This window comes from Sorex araneus, chromosome X (assembly GCF_027595985.1).
Source record: "Sorex araneus isolate mSorAra2 chromosome X, mSorAra2.pri, whole genome shotgun sequence".
NCBI classification, from domain to species: Eukaryota; Metazoa; Chordata; class Mammalia; order Eulipotyphla; family Soricidae; genus Sorex; species Sorex araneus.
The window spans coordinates 254,841,269-254,861,443 of record NC_073313.1 but is presented as its reverse complement, the minus strand read 5'-3'; the positions used below and the strand labels follow the sequence as shown (position 1 = coordinate 254,861,443).

Sequence of the window (20,175 nt, the reverse complement as noted above, 5' to 3'; positions counted from 1 at the left end):
GTTTTAAGCCACAGAGCACAAGAAACTAAACGATTTATATAGGAAGCGAAACTGTGACATTCAATTATATATTATCTACTATTTTAACTGTTGCATACTCAAATCTAAAAAAGTAGAGACAGTGAAAGTAAAAGTTGTGGGTACCTAATAGGGGTAAAAGAAGCATTTGCATTTCTGTCATATATTAAACAGTTTAGGTGGTATAAACCTTAATTCAAAGAGAAGCCAATATATTTGATTTCCTGGGACCAGGTGAAAATTAAACTGTTTATGTTAGAGACTATTCGTTCTCCTAGTGATTTTAGCATAAACTTGGAACATTTTTGTTTAAAGATCTTGCAACTTTCGATGATCAGGAATATGAGGTCAAATTTAAGAGTCTCTTATAATCAGAATGCAGATGGCACCAAATAAAAACAAAATAATTAAAATAAGGTCTACATTTTAATTCAGATTCTTTCTAGAGCTCAAAATTTTAATTCATGCTAAGGACCTATCTGATTTTTCAGGGAAGTAGTCTTCTGTACCAATAGAAATGCCTCAGTAGTGTTGCTTTGTATTAGCAACTTCCTTCGAATATTAAGACATTAAATTATAGAGATTGCACTCTGTACAAAGCTCTAAGTCAAACTCTCCTCTAGCTGCTCTCCCATTAGTACAGGCAAATGTTCCCAAATGTGCAGGAAGAGATGGTAGTACTTACAGGCCAGTTACAATTCAGTCAGTCCAAGAAAGAGACACATCTGATCATCCACACTAGGAGAGAAACTGGGACTATTCTCGGGCTCAGCCCCTGTTGAAATTCTGTGAGGGTGCTTTACTGTTTGCATCAACAAGCCTTGGAATGCTTGCCTTCCCAGAGGTGATTTTATTTTGCTTTGGAGCTGAGCTGCAGATGTGGAGGGTTGCTATATGTATTTGCACTTTTGCTGTGTTTAAGAGAGCAGTTACTGACGGGCTGTGGCCCAGAACCCTCCCCCCCAGCAGCCTCCCACCCCCAACTTTCAAAGAATCAGTTATGTGCCCCCCACTACCACCACCAACCAACATCCTTTCCATCTAAATGTATTTGATGGGCCTCAGGAGGCCTCGGTACACAAAGCTTCCATCCAAAGTTGTCACTTGATTGACAGCAGAAAGGTTTCCGGGAGATGGACAGTTGTGTGTAGGTGGACATGGTAAAAACAGAAAGCTGAGCAAATTAAATCAGAATACGGCAAAAGGAAGATTCTAAGGCACAGACCTTTCCAGGCTCAGCCCTAAAGCCTAATTGTTAACCATGTGACATCCTTACCATTTGGCAGCTTGAAAACTCAACTGACCATATTTTCATCTGAGCCAGGTTTTTAAAACCTGTATCCGATATCTGTAACATAGAAAAGCGTCATGCAAAGGGGCATGAGAAGAGCTTGATTCAAGAAAGCTGTAGGAGGGAAGACGCCTATATCCTGCATTTCCTCTGTAACTCTGAAGCCCAGTCACCACGGTAATATCTGCAGTGGAAATTTAATTCTCTGAATAAATTAACTAGGGTGACCTGCAAAGTAGTTTAGGGCCAACTAGGAATTTATCAAAGTATTTTAAATGATAGCAATCCAAGTGAAAAATATAAAAGTTTCAGATGAGAATATAATGAGGCACCCAGAGGAAATGGGGCTCGGCTATACACTGCTGCCGTAAACTGACCATTTAATGGAACAGAGTTGATTAATTTCCTGCCGATGTCCAATTACCTCGGATAGGTGTCTAATGTAATATAAATAGGCAGGTCGAAGTGGCAGTGATGGGTGCTCACAGTGAAAGTTCATGCATATTGTAATCCCTCATAATCACCTGTGCATGTTTGGGCTCAAGTTTATTTGAATTCCGAGTTGCAAAAGATAAAAAGGGAAGAACCTCGAAAGAGATGACATGTGTAATGTCCCATGTGTTCATTCCCAATGTCACTATGGTGCAGCCAACCTCAGACAAATTATAAAATGTGTCTAACACACAGGAATTCTGCAGAGAAGAAGGATTTCTCCCAAACTGGGGAAAAGCAATCTCTAACTGAGCCAGATAAAGGCAAGGGTGTTCAAAGATGACACCTTCCTACAGGGGGCACAGATTGAAAAAGTAACTGGCATAGGAATACCAGTTTCAGGGTGTTTTTTTTTTTAACTACTCTCAAAATCTAGCCAAAGGAAAACCTGGGGCAGGCACACATTGAAATGAGTAAGAAGAAAAACAAATGGTTGAATTTATATACTTTAAATGTCAGCTTGAACCAAATGATCCGTTACTAACTGAATTTCTTTTAACCTCCCTACTTCAAATAACTCATTGTTTGCCTGAATTTAAGCCAGTTTATTTGTGCAGATACAGTTCAAGTATCCAGGGAGAGTGAGTCTACATATAAGTAGAAGTCCATGCATCACGGCTGAGCTTGTGTCATGTGTGTTTTTTGCACCCACCTGAGCTTGCACTTGATTTTGCATAAATTTCTCATTGTTTTTGCTCCATTCAGAAATTTCCCAAACAAAGTCAGTTCCATGCAAACCATGTGATGACTCTCACTTTCGTGCTTCTTTATTTAATGAGCTTATTTATTGTTCAATTTAATATTGTTCATTTTAATAAGTTTTCATTAATTTGTCATGGAACTCGTGTAGCATATGATTCAAGAAGAATATCCTCCAATATGTTCCTTGTAATTTCAAGTGACTTTTCTCTTTCATCCTCTTAAAGAAATAGTCAAGAGGCATATTTTTCAGAGAAAGGTTTTTTCTACCTATTAATAGGCTTGAATGTTAAAATTAAAGGAAGAAGAATAACATCAAAATAATATTTCCTATGCAAGTATATTTACAAAGTATACTTACAAGTTTCTTCTATCTAAATAAGCATTTATATTATACATTAAAATATATCATCTTTCACTTTAGCCATCTTTAGAATATTCAGAAATATTTTAAAATTAAGAACTAAATATTTGGAACATGACTACTTAAATGCAATCAATTCTGATGGGAGGAAAAAGCTAGGTTTTCAAACTTATATTCTCATTAAGAAGTAAATCATAAATTCTTGTTCATTGTCACCTTACTTTCTCCCCCACTACAATTATAGATTGCTTTTCAGAAAGGAAAAAAAAGGCTATTGCAATACCTTTATAATTTGCTCTGACAATCAGATAATTATTTCTCTTATTTAAAATGGTTCAAATACATCAATACCAGTATGCTATTTACCACTATTCTCATCACTTTCTATTACGCATAACTGTAATTCAAAAAGCTCTCTTAATGACCATAAATTATAAATATTTCATACTTCAGCATTAAATATCAGCTAATACATTTTATGACTGTGACTTACAGTTTTGGGCTGACATTTTGAGTTAGCATGAGTGAACATTCTTTATAGATGTCGCATTGAGACACTGGTAAACTTTTTTTTTTTTTTTTTGGCTTTTTGGGTCACACCCGGCGATGCACAGGGGTTACTCCTGGTTCTACACCCAGGAATTACTCCTGGCGGTGCTCAGGGGACCATATGGGATGCTGGGATTCAAACCCGGGTCGGCCGCGTGCAAGGCAAACGCCCTACCCGCTGTGCTATCGCTCCAGCCCCCAGACACTGGTAAACTTTTTAAAAAACATTTCTTTGGGGGCCTGGCTTTCATAAGACAAATCAAACTTTTGGTGTTTCCCTTTTTTTGTCTCAGCAGCCACACAAGGGTGCTGGGAATTAGCACAGCTCTGAACATTGAGCCATCATCCCTGTACAAGAGTTTGGGAGAAGAGATTTAACTCATGTTTCTACACAGTTCAAAAACAGAAACAAGGGATCTCTGGATTCTCTTGAAGAAAAAGGTTGGAGGTCTCTGCAAAAGGTTTCGTTCAAGAAATCAGGACCCAGTTGTGGGAAGAAGAATCGAGTTGCAGGATTCAACTGAATGCCCCAGAGAACAAACATTTCCTCCTGATAAACCTACTTGGTTCCCACAGCCACTCTGGGTGGGTGTCATGCATGGTCTCAGCTAAGAAGAAATCTTTCACATCCTGCACAGGTGGTGTTTAACACACATTAGACACATGAGAAATGTATGCTAAGACCGACCAAGAGTTCAGGCATAGCACTAAACAGAAGTTCAAGTAAGCATTTTGCTCTTGGCTCCCACCCTTCCTGTGTGATCTTTCTTGTCTGAGACTCAAGAACACTTTCCTCCTTTTTCCTCTCTAATTCTTCTGACTGCTCTCATCCTAAGCTCAGCTACCATCTGTCCCTGCTTCTTCTGGCCTAAGAAATAGCATCCAATATTTCACATTCAACAAAAAAGAAATGAAACTCTCATTAGGATTTCCAAAGATCTTGTTATGTTTTAGGGGATTAGTATATTTCAGTTGGTAGTTTAGGGTAGCAGTGATATTTTTTTTGTAAAGGTAGATATTTCTGAGCCACAGAGAATTTCAGGGGTTCATGATCACTGATATTTTGATTCCATTATAGAACTTTGTATTACTCAGACTGTCTTTGACTAATATTTTCATGAAACACTCATGTTTGAAGATAGCTACAATGCCAAGGTTCAAATCCAGTTGAGTCATTTTGGGATATGAGTTGAATGGGAACTGTGTCAATTTCAGCAATGGAAAAGGGAAGAAATTGTGCTCTAGCTCATCTTCCTACTACAGAAATGGTGAAATAAAATATTGTCTCAGATGGATCAAGGCAGAAGGTAAATCATGGTGCGTGGCTTACTCCTAGAGGGGCACATTTAGCTGGATGAATCATTTCTGATTGATAATATTAAATTGTCTTTATTAAATTGTTAAGTATTTGTTACTAATGATATATTCTTGAGAGCAATAATAGTTGTCTAGCATAAACCAGATGTTATAGTAGATGACAAAATTGTTTCAGTTTGTTGAAAAATCACATAACATCTTAGCTGCAACTCACAGTTTCCTCAGATAGGAAACGAACTCAGAGGGATTAAGTGAGTTACTCAAAGACACACAGCTAGTAATCCACTAGAATACAAACCAGCAAAGTTTGTTTTTAAAAACTAAAAATGACAGGAATATTGTGTGCACTACTAAAGTACCCATGAACTGATTTAAAAATAAAAAAAAAAAAAGGTGGAGGGTGCAGAGAAATCCAGCAACATGGCTAGGTATTCTGATAGATGGACTCACCCTTTTTCTCACCCACAAGTACTCTCTGTGTCCCTGCTCATTTGTCCATTGGTTTATGGCCCTTGCTCAAGACTTCAGTGAAACTGGTCTTCCAAGTTGCAGACAGACACTGGGATATTTGGCACCATTTTAAAGGTCTCTACAAATTAGAAATACCTTTGAAATGCAAACTTAATTCAACCAGATTAACCTTGTATCTCAAGTCTTTCTCATAGGTTCTATAAACTTTTGTTATAAATGTTATAAATGGAAACTTTGAAATGAATTATGTACTGTGGAGGGTGGTGGGGGCGTCTCCTAAACTGTGTTCAGGAAATCTTGCTGATTCCTGGCCAAATTGTCTAGCTGTTCAACGCAAGCACAGGAGAATGTGGTGTTGGGGATTATCCTCAAGACCTCTCATGCTGGGCCTACCATATGGTGCCAGGGATCAGACTGTGAGACCACGTGCCTCCTGTAAAGTAAGCACCTTAACTCCCACTATCTCTCCAACCCCTTATTTACAATTGTATTTAGCTAATAGCATACCACACACACACACACACACACACACACACACACACACACACACCACCACCACCACCACCACCACCACCACTACTTAATGGATTTAAAGTGCCCTGGAATTCTTGCAGCAATTGTAGGGGAAAGGAGGGATCTTGTTTTACTGAAGAGGAAAGCTAATTTATTTTAAAAGTGGTTAACTTCGGGTATTTTCTTTTCAATTTCAAAAAATAAAGGTTTTTATTGTAAGCTCTGACTGCCCTGAGTGATTGATTTGTTATAAATACTCTCACGAATCTGAAAGCTCCAGAGTATTTTCCAGTAAAGTGAAGGAAGAGTGCTGTGGATTGATTGATCAGTGACTGCCATTTTCCCTCTTTTTTTTTTTTGGTCCTATTTCAGCAGGAATTGTGTCAGTTAGATTAGAACTCTTTTCTTCTACATAGCCATAATGGATCTCATTTTCCGTGGCTCATTTCTGATTTCAGTCCAGAAATGCTCAGACGAGGAAGTCACGGTTCACCTTTTACTAGCAAGCATGTCCTGCCTTTTTATCTCCGGATTATGGGGTTGCCTCTGGTCTGAAAAGGGAAAACGGGGAGAAAGGAGAAAGGGGAATGCACTTCCCTCCTTTCAGGCAGCTTTGAGTGGAAGGACTTGGTTTAAAATTCAGCGTGCACGCGGCAGGAGGGAAATGGTATATATTTTTGAAACTTGAGTGTTTTCCAGAATGCAGGTTGTCAAGTTTCCCATTTCAACAGTGCAAACCCCAACCTCTTGTGGAAGGATAGCCAGGTACTATTGTTTGAAAACGTCTCTTTAAAGAATTCTGATTGCTCTTTTTAACTCTTTGGGATCGGAGTACCAAATGACAGGGACCCATATTCTTCTCTTCCTGCAAACCTTGGAGAGGTTCCTATGCAAGAACCTTGACGTGCATGCCTTAAAGGGACTTTGCAATTTAAACTGATTGATACTTTCACATGCATATACATCCAGAGTGCACCCATCGCTCCCCCACCCCGCCCCTCCTTTGTTACTTGTGTGAAATCAGTAGCTGCCATAACCGAAGTCCCCCTTCTCAGGCTGTGACATTTCAGCAGATTTTTTTCAGCAAGAAGCCAGAATGCCTGGGGCTGCGCAAGCTGTTCCTCTAGGCCACCAACTCGCAGGCTATGCCACCCAGCGCATCGCCAAACGCGCCCGAATCAAAGTTGCCCATTTCATTAGCCGGGTCCTTCCTGAGTTTGCACAGAGCGGCTCGGGAGCGTGGAGGAGAGACCTCATGGGCAGCAAAAAAGCCAATGACCGGAAACCGTGGCCGGTGGCTGGGGATGGGTTCTCCCCTCCTTCCCGCCCTGCAATCCTCTCTCTTTCTCTCTCTCTATCTCTCTCTCTCTCGCTCTCGGATTGTTTGCAGGGGCATTTGTGATTTGGGCCATCCCTGGGATGTTGTCTTAAGAGTTTCTCCTTGAAACGCGTTTCCACTCCGTCTTGCATAATCCAGCTGGAGGGACCGGTCGCTGAGCTCCCGTGCTCCCTCCGCGCCGCCTCCCATCCTCGCACCACCCTGGGGACCCGAGTTCGCCGAACCGGGAGGGGTGAGGGTGGGGGGTGGATGAAAAGGACGCGCGCACGCCCCGCTCCTGGGCGTGTGTGTATGTGTGTTGGGGGGGGGGGGCGGCTTTGTCCGCTCGTCCTTCCGCAGGGGTCGCGCGCTCCCGCGTCCGGCCGGCAGGTGGCGCGCTTGGTTCACGGTGAGCCGCGGCGGGAGCGGGAAAGCCGCGCTCGCGCCTCCCCAGCATCGTCGCCCTTTCCCAGCGGGGACCCCGGACTCGGGAGGAAAACCCGGCCCAACTCCGGAGGGACCCGGCGGACGGGGAGGCCTTGGAGGAGGAGGAGGAGGAGGAGGGAAAGAACAGGGCGTCCCGATCAGAACTCGCGGACCCCCGCGGAAGTCTACTCCAATTGCGTGGCGGGCCGGTGTCCCCGCCGGCTGGCGGCTGCCTTGACAGGTCCCGGAGGCGCTCAGGTGCCCGCGCGCGCGGCCAGGACTCGAGGACAGCGACGGGAGAGGCGACCCAGGAGTCTGCACCCGCGTTAGGTCGGCCGCGGGGGGCACCCGCGGCTGGGCCAAGTGAGCGGATTCCTGCGGGTTCTGCAGGCGCTGGGGATGGGCGATGGTTTTTTTTTGGGGGGGGATGCGGGGACCCGTTCCGGGGAGCTTTGGCAGCGCGGGGCTGCAGCGTGCGCTCGGGGCTTGCTCTCCAGCTCGCCTTGGCGTGGCCGGAGCAAGAGCAGGTCCCGGCACTGCACCCTGAAAACCCGAGCTTCTATTCCCCACTCCGTTGCACACCCCCCCCCCCCCCCCCCGCTGTCCCCGATAATAGCCAGGGCTCCAGGACCACCCCCACTGGGGGAGCCGCGCAGTTGCTTCTCTGCAGCCGGAGCAAGTCTGGGGCGTCTTGCCTGGCATGGGGAGGCCCAGCCGGCCTCCGGGACGCGCCCCCAAGGCCCCGGAGCTCGCTCCCCCCGCCCCCGGGCTCGCCAATCCTTTCGTTCGGAGCCTGCCAGACTCTAGTCGGAGCCCAGCTTGCAAGCAGCAGCAGCAGCAGACGCTGTCCTCGACGTCTGGGGAGCGATTTAGGGGGCCCCGCTACCCAGGGAGTCGGAAAGCCTGGGAAGGAAGGGGGAATCAAACTACAGAAACTCTCCCCACGTTAAAAAAAAAAAAGCATAATAATTAAAACACACACACACACACATGCACACACAAACACGCACACGCACACGCAGAGAGAACAGGGTAAGAAGCCGGAGGGGTGCGGGGGCCCCGCGCAGGGCTGGAGCGTTCAGCCCTGGCCGCCGCGCGCGGGACGCGCACGCTGGGATCCGCGGGGCAGGGACACAGCCCGGAGGCAGCTCAACTTTATACATATTCGACTGCGGGGCAAGAGACTGTGCCAGCGCCCACCTCCCCGAGGGCCCAGCCGGGGGTGCCCCTCTCACCTCCCGCTCTCCCCCAGCCCCGTCCCGGAGCCCAAAGAGACTTTCAAAGCTCTTTCCGCCCCCCCCCCCCCGTGAGGACGACGAATCCCCGAAGAGGACGTCCGGGGAACCTCGTCGCCTTCCTCCTGTGGGGGAGGGGGGCTCCCGAGCTCACTCCTCCAAAAGCCTCGGGAGACCGCGCACCCCGCGGAGCCCGGGGGGCGGGGCTGGGGGCGGGCTCTGCGCCTCGGGGGCGGGGCCTGGGCGGCCCAGCTGCGCCGCCATTGGCCGCGGGCTCCAGACTGGCGGCTTCGCGTCACGGGCCGGGCCCACCCCCTTGGCAATGTCTTGAGCCTGCTGCACTCCTAACTTAAGCATTTATTCCACTGGGATAGGAGCGGCAGGAGCAGCGTTGGCACCGGCGAGCCATGGCTGGGATTTTCTGTTTCGTCCTCTTTTCGTTTCTCTTTGGGATTTGCGACGCTGTCACCGGTTCCAGGGTGTACCCCGCGAACGAAGGTAAGAGCTAGGGGGCCTCGCTGAGGTTGGGGGCTGGAGGGGACGCTTGGAGGGTGAGCAGTTCCCGGGAGCCTGAAGCCAGCAGCTTGTGTGCATGGTGGTGGTGGTTTATTTATTTATTTATTTTGGAGGGGGGGTATCCAGGCGAGAGTGGTGCACCCCGACTCCCTAGGAGCAGGCCGGGCTGAGAGGGGCAGCTTAGGAGAAATGCAGAGCGGCGGGGCAGCTGGCCCCGGGGTCCCCGGTGACCCGTGCTCGCAGAGGAGCTGCTCAAGTTTGCAGCGAAAGGACAAAGTTTATCAGCATCCGCCGGCGAGGCCAGCTCGGGGCGCCCGGAGCAGATGCTCCGAAGCCATCTCTGAGATTTTAAATAATAATTGAACCCCCCAAAATGAATGTGGACCTAGTCGTCCCCACCCCCCACGCTTTCCCACCCGCTCCCACCACTCTGCCACCCAGCTTGGAAGCCTGGAGCACCAGGAGAGAGCTGCGAGCCCCGGGTTTTCTGCGCGAACGTTCGGAGCTCTGGCGTTTGCAAAGTTTCCCGAGCCCTGCGCCGCCCGGGACCCCGCTGCCGGCCGCCGACGCCGCTCGCCCGCTGCCGCTGACCTGGTTTCTAGCGCCCGGCGTCAGACACCTTTTCTCCCTGCCCCGCGCCTCTGCCAGGGTTGTTGCATCGCTGGCCTGGGCAGCTCGCCCTCCTGAAGTCACCCTCCCCGCAGCGCGGGGGAACCCGCCAGCAAATGGGTCATACTCGAGGGAATACCCCCCTCCCCACCGCCACACACACACACACACACACACACACACACACCACTACCACCAACACCAACACCAACACCCCCGCATTTGCTCCTGGAACTGTATTCTATTTGCTCCGGGAACTGCATCCTACATTAGTTTGGAGGGACCAGTGGCACCGATTGCACCCGTCTGCTGGGTGTTGTTCAGTTTTCTGCGCGTCTGTTCCCGACGGACGTGCTGTAAGGACTGCATGTGTGTGTGTGTGTGTGTGTGTGTGTGTGTGTGCGCGCGCGCGCGCATATGTGCGGGTGCCGTGGTGTGTGTGTGTGTGTGTGTGTGTGTGTGCGCGCGCGCGCTCGCCGGGAGGTGGGGGTGGGGGCGACCACTGAGTTGGGGTGATCTCAGAGAAAGGCGAGTTTCTGCGTGTGTCTGTGCACGCGCACGAGCGCGCAAAGGCTTGTCCGTGGGTGCGCGGGCGGCCGCGTGGACGCGGGGGACTGTGTGCCGAGCGCCCTGCCGGGGTGCGTGTGCGTGCGGGAGAATCGCTGGGGCGCGGGCCGCGCGCGAGCAGGAGGGAGCCTCGGCGTCCGTCTCTCCCCCTCCCCCCGTCCCCCGTCCCCGCAGCCCTCACCCCCATCCCTCCTTCTATTCATCCGTCCGTCTACCCTGGATCCGTCCACGCATCTCCGCACAATCGATCATTTTCCCTGTTCCGAAGGAGGGAGCCAAAAACCAACTTAGCATGGGCTGGGCGAGCCGGTACCCAGAGCTCGCCAGACGCGAGGCTCGGGAGATGCGCACACCTGCCCCGCAGCCCGGGTGGGAGAGCAGAGGGGCGCCCCCACCCTCCGCATCGCTGCCCTGGTGAGGGCCCCCACCCAGGTCTCTGCGGCCGCGCAGCTTGGCCCTCGCGGCTCCGCTCCGCCCGGCCGCGGCCGTGGACCTCGCGTTCTCCTGACCACTTCGCACATTTGTTCAGACGTTCCCCCAAGACCTCTCTCGCACCCGACGTCGAGGGAATTTTTCTCTCGTGTTATCTCTTTCTTGCTTTTTTTTTGAAAGCAAAACTTGAGCTCCTTAAACAAAAAAAAAAAAAAAAAGAAAGAAAGAAAAGAAAGGGGGGGTGGAGAGTTGGAGGTTGGAATTGATGGTGCCTTAGGCTGATGGAGAAAGAATGGGGGTTGGGGGTCTACCCCCTTCCCTCCCCCGCTTCCCTCTTAAAATTAATTCATTTTGTTGCTTTTTATTCCCATCACGTTCCCTTTTCTCCCTTTTACCCTCTCTTTCTACTCCCTCCCCTTTTTTGTAAATTGGGTCTTATTGTTCCCTTTGTGTCCCTAATCCACCTTACATAAATCCAAATGGATGTAGCGGGGCTTTTCTCTGGGGACCGGGAAGAGTAAGGAGGGGGCGCAACTTCGGGCAGGAACGACCCCGGGAAAGCTGTACATTTTAAAATAATTAAGAGACCCCCGGAATTCTGGCTCCCGAGAAAAAGCGGGAGAAAGTCTGATTTTAACGCCTTAGACTTCAGGGTGAACTGAGAGCTGCAGAGGGCCAGGGACCGGGTAGAGGTGAGGGGGAGGGGGGCGCGGCTGATTAAGAATTAGGGTGCGTGTGAACTAGGAGGATGGCTGTCCATTCCCACCCTACCTCCAGCGCGAAAAGCCAGCCTGGCTCCCCAAATTAATATCCCAATAGCTACCTGGAGGTGGGCCTTTGGGCCCCAGGTCTGCGGATCTCGGTGGGAAAGGGGGGCGTAGAGAGGTTTGGGCTTTCTAACGTTCTTTTGGGCGTCTTGTGTGCCTAGAAACGTCCCTAACGAACCGCGGTTCAACCGCACCCGAACCCCGCTTCTCCGGGCCCTCCAAAGAATCTCTTCCGTGCAACCCCAGCACATCGAAGCTAACCGACCCGAACCTAAAATTCAAATTCCCTCAAGGGCAAAGGACAAGTCTCCCTTCTCAGCGGGACCCTGGAAAAAGAAGACGTTCTTTACGTTTGCATGTCAATTCTAGGCGTCTGCATTCTCTCTTTTCTGAAACTTTGACATAAAAAAAAAAGCAGCGGATATTATATTGGGGTCTATTTATTGGTAGAGTGTGTGTGTGTGTGTGTGTGTGACGGGGGTGGAGGGGGGGCGCATCTAGGCCTTTTCTCTCCAGCCTCTGAATCCTCTCGGATAGAATTCACTTGTGGCTCTGTCACGAGGATGATGAGTTATACGGTCATCTGAAACTTGCAAAAACAAATAACTCTAGTAGATACCAGACAGAGATGAATGCAGATTGTGCTCTGGAGTGTAACTGCCCTACCCAGAGATATTTATTTTCGGAATTGTACTGGGCGATTTCTCTATTCATCCTTTTGAGAGAATGGATCACGTGAGCCCTGCAATGGAATTTTAAATGCTAAGCAAGTTAAATAAATAAGAACCTGCAGATTTAAAAGGGGAGAAGATCAAGTGAGTAATGATTATTTACATAAGGGAGACCAAGTTTAGGTTTTGATCAGAGATGGAGTCGTGCCGTGTGTGGACCCTCACCCTCCTCCCCACATATGGAAGTGCTCAGGCAAATGGTTTTTGTAGTATTGCCTTTTTGCAATTGGAAATTAATCTTTTTTCTTTTTTTTTTCTTTTTGCAGTTACCTTATTGGATTCCAGGTCCGTCCAGGGTGAACTTGGGTGGATAGCGAGCCCTTTGGAAGGAGGGGTAAGTTCCGAGTTGCTCTCTGATCCGAAGGGTAAAAAGGAATGATTAGCAACTTTCTGAGAGTCCTAATGGCTTGATTCTTGTTGATTGTGGCGAGGGGGTCAGGTTTCCTTCATGGCCTATGAAGTGAATTATGCTTTGTTGAAGAAATCCTATACTCCCTTTGGACAGCTCTGTCATGGAAGAACTAGAAACCAAAAGGGCATAAAGGGGTTTCAAAATTAGGAGACCGGGGAAGGCATAGGCTTAGATACCTATTTAAACCAAAAAGACCCTCCAGAAATATGATCTGGGAACCCAATTAGAATTTATGCCTATTACTGCAATCGCCATGAAGTCCTGACAGGGTTAATTTTGGAGCAATTGCCCGTTTCCAGATGACAAAAGTGAAGAAATGAAGTTGCTAGGAAGAAAAGGCTACTAATTGTTGGAGGTACAGGTTTAGCTGTGGGTATTTGGGGAGGGGCTCATTACCTTGCTATATCCAGCCCTTAATCAGCTGCTCTGCTCTTGCATAATGAGAGGGACCCTTATGAACTATGTCAGCGCTGGAAAGAGAAGGGGGGGCAAAATGTGTAAAAAGATAAAGCATTTGGAACGGTGGGTATCAGAATTGGGGAAACTATAAGAAAGTAGGAGCTGGTATAGCACTATTACATCTTCTCCAATTTGCCATTCCTGCTGCCACTGGCAGAATTAGAAAATAGAATTAGGTCAGTGCCACTTTCTCCCACCCTGCCCTTCCCCCTTACTAGCCAGCCTGAATGAATAAGCTTTGGAAAGGAATCCATACACCATGCAAGTCAGGCTTCTGCCAAATTGAAATAATGCTCAGATTCTTTAAAAATTAAGCAAATCATCCAACCTTTGCGAGCTTGATAGAGTATGACTGACTCAATTGATTAAAAACAATGGGGATGAAAGATTAGGCCTCTGACTGGGTGAAAATTGTAATGCCAGAAAGAAGGAGTGGGGTGCTTTACACCTGTCCATTAAATAAATAATAAAGGATTAAAAGAAAGATTCCTAGAGACTTATAAAATACATGCTTCAAAACTACGACAAGGCAAGGAAGCAGTTCACGAAAATGAAGACTTTAGGCTGTCTTTTCCCCAAACAGGTTTTGTAATCCATTGGAAACAAAACAGAGATTTCCCAGCCTTCCTGTTTTTCTGCCTGAACTTGACTGCTCTTGGGCTCTGCTGAAAAATTCTAGTCTGTCCTCAAAACCATTTTTTTAAGGGCAGCAGAGTGATTGGCAGGCCTCTGGCAGTGTAGACAGGCTGTATTCACCACTGATTGTACGCAATTGCCCTCATCCTTTGAATGTGAAGAAAGGTACAGCTTTATCTTGTGCGAGTCAGACTCTTGTTAATCCTATACCCTGGAAAGGTCACTGATTCAGAGGGGCTTTCCCAGGCTACACCAAGGATATTCTCAGTGGGGTGAATGGATTAGAAGTGCCAGGGAAATTGATGACAGAAGTTATCAATACTTGTATTAAAATTTTTTAAATGAGTCTTACTGGATGCTCAGTGCAACTGGTATAATATTGAAAGTAGCTGGTTACACTAGGTACACATACAAGCAAGGAGTGACATTTTGCAGGGCAGTAAATAGGCCTGCTGGTTTCTGCGCAGTTCCTGGTCTAGTTAGTTTCTGGAAACTTTTTATTGCGATTAAATATGTTGCAGGTACTTTCTCTGTGCTCACCCCCCCTCCCAACACAACCGCTCAAAGAACATCTGATTAATTTTTCTAGACACCGAAATCCTTTTCATTATCTTAAAGTCTCTTTACATACTGTGTCTGTACTGTTAGTATACAACCCAGAATGTTTTGGACTGAATATAGGCAGATTTTCCCCTTTTCCTTAAATATTATGTGTCTATCAGTAGAAGTATTTTTGTGAGGGGTTAGAGATGAAATTATATCTGTGTGTAATTGAATTACTCACTCCCAAATATGTAGTAGCCTTTGTGCCAAATGATAAAGTTTAATTAATCTCCAGATTTTATAATTAAAGGGATGAATTGGACAACTACCAAGAAGGGATGGATTTCCTTTCGAGATTCTTTCCAGCTGAGGATAAAAGCATAGTCATCTTGTGATTATTCTTAAATTTCTAGTTATAGTTAGAACAGTTCACATCTTTCTAGGCTGGAAATGAGGTTATGGATTTGTCCAATAATGACATTTATTTGTGGCTGTATTTGTTGTTGTTCTTTTTTTTTTTTAAAGAAAAGAAAACCTCATTTGCCAATAACACCAAGTAAAAGATGAACTATGTCAGGAGATCACTCACTGTTTTCTCATTCTTCCATAAGGAGGTCTAAGCCTAACAGAAGCATAATAGAAAGTGATGATTCCTGATGTATCACTGTAGCCAAGACCTAATTTCTTGGCAGTGTTCATTTAAAGGGATATATTGAGTTTCTGACACCGGTTGTAAAATAGAAAACTAAGGGCAGATTTGTCATTGTTCTGGTGAATAGATCAATATGTTTAGACAATCCAGTTTAGGCTGGAAAATTCACATTAGACCTGAAATGAACCTGTATAAACCCTGGGCACTACCTCTGAGTGCTTCCATTTACATGGTTAAATGTGCTTTTCCTTATTTCCTTTGTTCTGAGATGAGAGGCATGCTGAGTAGGTTTTTTTTTTTTTTAATTTTTTAAGGTGGGCAATCTATTTTTGGATGTTTCTCCCAACAAGTGAATTGCAAGTGATTTATTGCTTAGTGGACAACAAGAAATTTGAATTACCTCACAGTACCTATCCCTACCAGTTTTAACTTTCCTGATGGTAGCAGATGAAAGGACATGGAACATTCTGCACCAGAACCCTTCACATAATGACATTTTCAGCCATTAATTGTTTATCAATGCACAGAAGGGAAACTGTTAAAAGATACACTATAATTCTATGTACTTCACAGGATTGAGTGGAGTTATAAGTGGAGCTTTTTTTATAGACCATGAACATGTTTTCATATTTTTCCCCCTCTAATTATGTCCACGTGTTAGATAGTTTCACTGTTTTATCTCATTAATAAAGATAATAATGAGGAATTGGAGATTTCATACACACCTGGTAAGAACTTCCAAATTAGCTGCTTTTAGGATTAATTTTCAAAAGCTGTACTAAGTAGAAAATTGCTCCTGGAATCAGAGTGAGTTTTGCTGAATCCCCCTGGTCCCAACCTGAAAACTTTTGTTAGGAAATAAATCAACTGCAAATAAATCTCTACCATCCTTCTCTAATTTTTTTGGCTATCAATTCTCTATATCGCTTGTCATTTTATTTTTAATGTCCACAGACCCCTTTCCAGACTCATGTCCTTTCCTATTTAATTCTATGTCTGCTTTCAAAATGAAGAACATACAACTTCTTAACTGGAACTATACTCTTCCAAAGTGTTCTACCATGCTAATGACAGTGCAATTGAGAAATCCAACCATAAACTTGACTTTCTATCTTCCCAGGATTATCGAAACTTGAATGGTGAGATTTTCTTCTCGCCTCCAAGAGTAGGGAAGCTGCCAGAGAAACATCGACTGACATTTTTTTAGGTATTAGAGAGCAAAGTTCTGACAGGAGCACCACTAATTAACCGATAATTGTCTTCCTTTGGCAAGCTCTACTCTTCCTGCTCTTAATTTGCAGGTCTCTGCTCAGTTGTTGAAACAATACACATACTAGTTTTTCATTTATGAGTAAATTTGAACTGTTGCCACTTGAAATTGGAGCTGTTGTAATAGGTGAATTGGAGGTTGTTAGACCACCACAAGGAACTGCTGAGAAATTATCAGCAGTAAATCCACCCTTGCTTCTTTGGATGTGAGGCAAAAGTGAAACAATTCAAAATTAAAGAAAACAACTCCCCCCACCTCCTCCCCCACCACACACACACTAAAATAGCATCTTAGATCCCATGAGATAGTATGATTTTTATTAGTGAGAATGGATAGTCAGTGTTTTTTTTTTTCCTTATCAAAACAATTTTTAGAAAAGTCACTGCATCCCCATGAGAATAAACTAGGATGGACAAATCCCTGCTTGATGACATGTTGTAGTTGATCCATTTGCCTCTGGATCTTTGCAGTGGGAAGAAGTGAGTATCATGGATGAGAAAAACACGCCAATCCGAACCTACCAGGTGTGCAACGTGATGGAACCCAGCCAAAATAACTGGCTCCGAACTGATTGGATCACGCGAGAAGGGGCTCAGAGAGTGTACATTGAGATTAAGTTCACCTTGAGGGACTGTAACAGTCTTCCCGGCGTCATGGGGACCTGCAAAGAGACCTTCAACCTGTACTACTATGAGTCGGACAACGACAAGGAGCGTTTCATCCGCGAGAGCCAGTTTGGCAAAATCGACACCATCGCTGCCGACGAGAGCTTCACCCAGGTGGACATTGGCGACAGGATCATGAAGCTGAACACCGAGATCCGGGACGTGGGGCCCTTGAGCAGAAAGGGGTTCTACCTGGCGTTTCAGGATGTAGGGGCCTGCATCGCCCTGGTGTCCGTCCGCGTGTTCTATAAAAAATGCCCCCTGACGGTTCGCAATCTGGCCCAGTTTCCCGACACCATCACCGGGGCAGATACCTCCTCCCTGGTGGAAGTTCGAGGCTCCTGTGTCAACAACTCGGAAGAGAAGGATGTGCCAAAAATGTACTGTGGGGCAGATGGTGAATGGCTGGTACCCATTGGCAACTGCTTGTGCAACGCTGGGCACGAGGAGCGCAATGGAGAATGCCAAGGTAAGAAGAGCCATATTGTACTTTTCATTAGGGCTCGGTGCACGTAATTAAATCAGAGATGAGACTAAATGGAGTAAAGCCAGTCATTAGCAGCCCCCGTGGGATGTGGTGGGACAGAGGGGTCTAATGAGTAAGTGCTATCGCTCCAGGTGGCAAGGCTAAGACGTCGCTAATACTTGACACAATAAATGATGCTGCTGTGATCAGCAGAAGGCCAAACACATTTGCTAAAGGGCTACTCAGATCCCAACTGGTTTGATGCACCCTCAGAAATGGAAATGAAGGAGCTGGAGACATCCGCTTGATGGATCCTTATTTAAAGAGGGGGAACACTAGCGTTCCCAGTCTGCAGACCTGGGACAGTGACAGAGAGGGTGGCACTCCCCTCTGAAGTGTGTACTACTGAATGATTTAAATGTGACTGTAGGAAGGGATCCTGTGTGCCAGTCTCCTCCTGTAGAAAGTCTGGGTTTGCCTGCTGTGTGGACCTGTGTAGGCATGGCCTAATGAAGTGACAGTATTTCTGCTCCACTGAGCTGATGAGGTCTCTAAATGAAATTAATTTCCAGTAAAGACCTCTTCTGTCCCTGAGGAAGTGGTCAAGAGCTGGGAGGAGGCTCCTTCCCTGATCGGTGGCCAGAGGCAATAGGACATTGAAATCCATCTGGGCTATTGAGGTTTGAAAATAATTGAGGTGAAATTTTGATCATGGTAGTTTTCTTTTCTCACCTAAAGGTAAATACACGCATTTTTTTCTTCTCTCCCCCCACTTTCTCTTAGAATACCAGGAAGACTAATTTTTTTCTTTTTGTCTTTATATCATCTCTGTTTCTGAGAAATGATGGGCGTAGTTCATATTGGCTTGATTTTAAGTGATGTGTAGATAAAAAAAAATTAGCCTATTTTTTTGCGGGAGTATTGGTCATTATTATCAGTGCTTATCAATCACCAGCTCCTGCCTATTTATGGTACTTACTTATTCATAAACAGTGTAATTTTAGTCCATCCATGGACTCAGTCAGATCCATCTTTTCTCAGGGTGATTGTTGAGCTGTAGACTGGGTTGCCACATGGTTCATCTGATTTGGTGATTAAAGAGCCTGAAATAATTGACTGCCAAACAATTTGTCTGGCATTTCAACCATCTTAATGACAGGGTGGGATTAACTATGGGGTAATCCACTTGACAGACTGGAAATCAACAGTTACAACCAAAAGAAAAATCGCATTTTTGGTAATTTGGCATCATAGATGTATGCGTTTCTCCCTCCATTGTTAGTTATTTTTTTTTTTTCGTGTGTCATTCTGATTGGTTATAGTTATTTCAAAGAGTAGGGCAGCTAAGCAGTGACAGTCTTTTGATTTCATTGCTCATAAAAGAGAATAAAGACTGGCTACCTTTTCATGTGGATAGAGAGTAAAAGGGTGAACCTTACATATCCACTGGGAAAATTGGAACTTGAAAGCCATTGTTTCACAAAGGTGAATGTTTTTTCTCCTTTATTTGCTCTTCACTTGGCAACTATAAGTGAAACTATCCCCAAATGAAACCTTCAGTTATACTTTGGGGGTTAATGTTTTTTTTTTTTAAATGAGTAAACTGAATACTTGGGCCTACAGGGCAAGAATGATAGCAGGAACAGGGAAGTGAATGGGGTGTGAAACCACATCACATTTTTGCAGCAAATTATTCTGCGTTATTTTATGTTTGTAAGGCAGAACTTCACATCTTCACATGTTACAAGTCTATTAAAAAAGTGTCACTGTCTTCTATTTTTTTCTCTAATGTTTATGCTTCTAGCATTCCTACATCTTTCTGTATCTAATGTCATTGATTTGCAATTGTCACAGAGCCCAATAACTCATCCATTGCTCTACTGTGAAGGTCCTGGACATCTTTAAAACTCAAATTAGGGCTGGAGCGATAGCACAGCGGGTAGGGCGTTTGGCTTGCACGCAGCCGACCCAAGTTCGATTCCCAGCATCCCATACGGTCCCCTGAGCAGCGCCAGGGGTGATTCCTGAGTGCAGAGCCAGGAGTGACCCCTGTGAATCACTGGGTGTGACCCAAAAAGTAAAACTCAGATCAAAAGGAAAAGAGTAAAAGATGGAAAGAGAAATGAATGGATAGACAATTGAACATTTTAGTGTTTTGCTTTATGTGCATGGAAATCACCTTGGAAATCCAATGCGTGACATGGTTCAGGGCAGGGGAGTGATTCTGTAAATTCAGGTCCAATCTATTTCTGAACAAACAGTTTCTAGCACCAGGACATATTGGTAAAGGAAGGGGAGGGCTGAATCATTTCCAAGAATCTTTAGTGTGCTCATGCCTGCTACCCAGGTATTTTCTTTCCTCCTCATAAAATAATAAACTCTCTCAAGAAGACACTTTCCCACCATGCATTTCATTTGCTTGTTTGTTGTTAATACTATCTTGCTAAAATCTTTGAGCTCTGGAGAAAGGAGTAACTAAGGATTCTTTACATTTCAAACCTGAGTGAGACTTTTAAAGAATGACGGTAAAGGTCCTAAAATAAAAACATTCGTTTACAGCCTTGACATCATTACCGAGGTTTTAGAGTACAGCAGAAAGAACATCAACCAGGAGGAAAATTGTCACCTGGACTTGGCTGTATGGCTTTGCCTTAGACATGGCTTTTCTGCTTGGCTTGCTCATCTATATAATGGTTCGATAGTGATTATCTGCAGATCTGCCATTTGGGCCAATGCCTGTGTTTCTTTAATTACTCT

General features: G+C 45.8%; 1 protein-coding gene across 2 annotated transcripts in view; it reads left to right on the top strand.

The window, feature by feature from the left end:
- Positions 1 to 9,067: 9,067 nt before the first annotated feature.
- EPHA4 (EPH receptor A4) overlaps positions 9,068 to 20,175 on the top strand; it is a 162,454-nt gene continuing 151,346 nt past the window's right edge. For both annotated transcript variants that reach the window (XM_004617126.2, XM_004617127.2), the window contains exons 1-3: positions 9,068 to 9,191; positions 12,582 to 12,649; positions 16,758 to 17,421. In XM_004617126.2, coding sequence (XP_004617183.2) covers positions 9,101 to 9,191; positions 12,582 to 12,649; positions 16,758 to 17,421 — 823 coding nt within the window. In that variant the 5' untranslated portion in view covers positions 9,068 to 9,100. The remainder of the gene's footprint in view (positions 9,192 to 12,581; positions 12,650 to 16,757; positions 17,422 to 20,175) is intronic.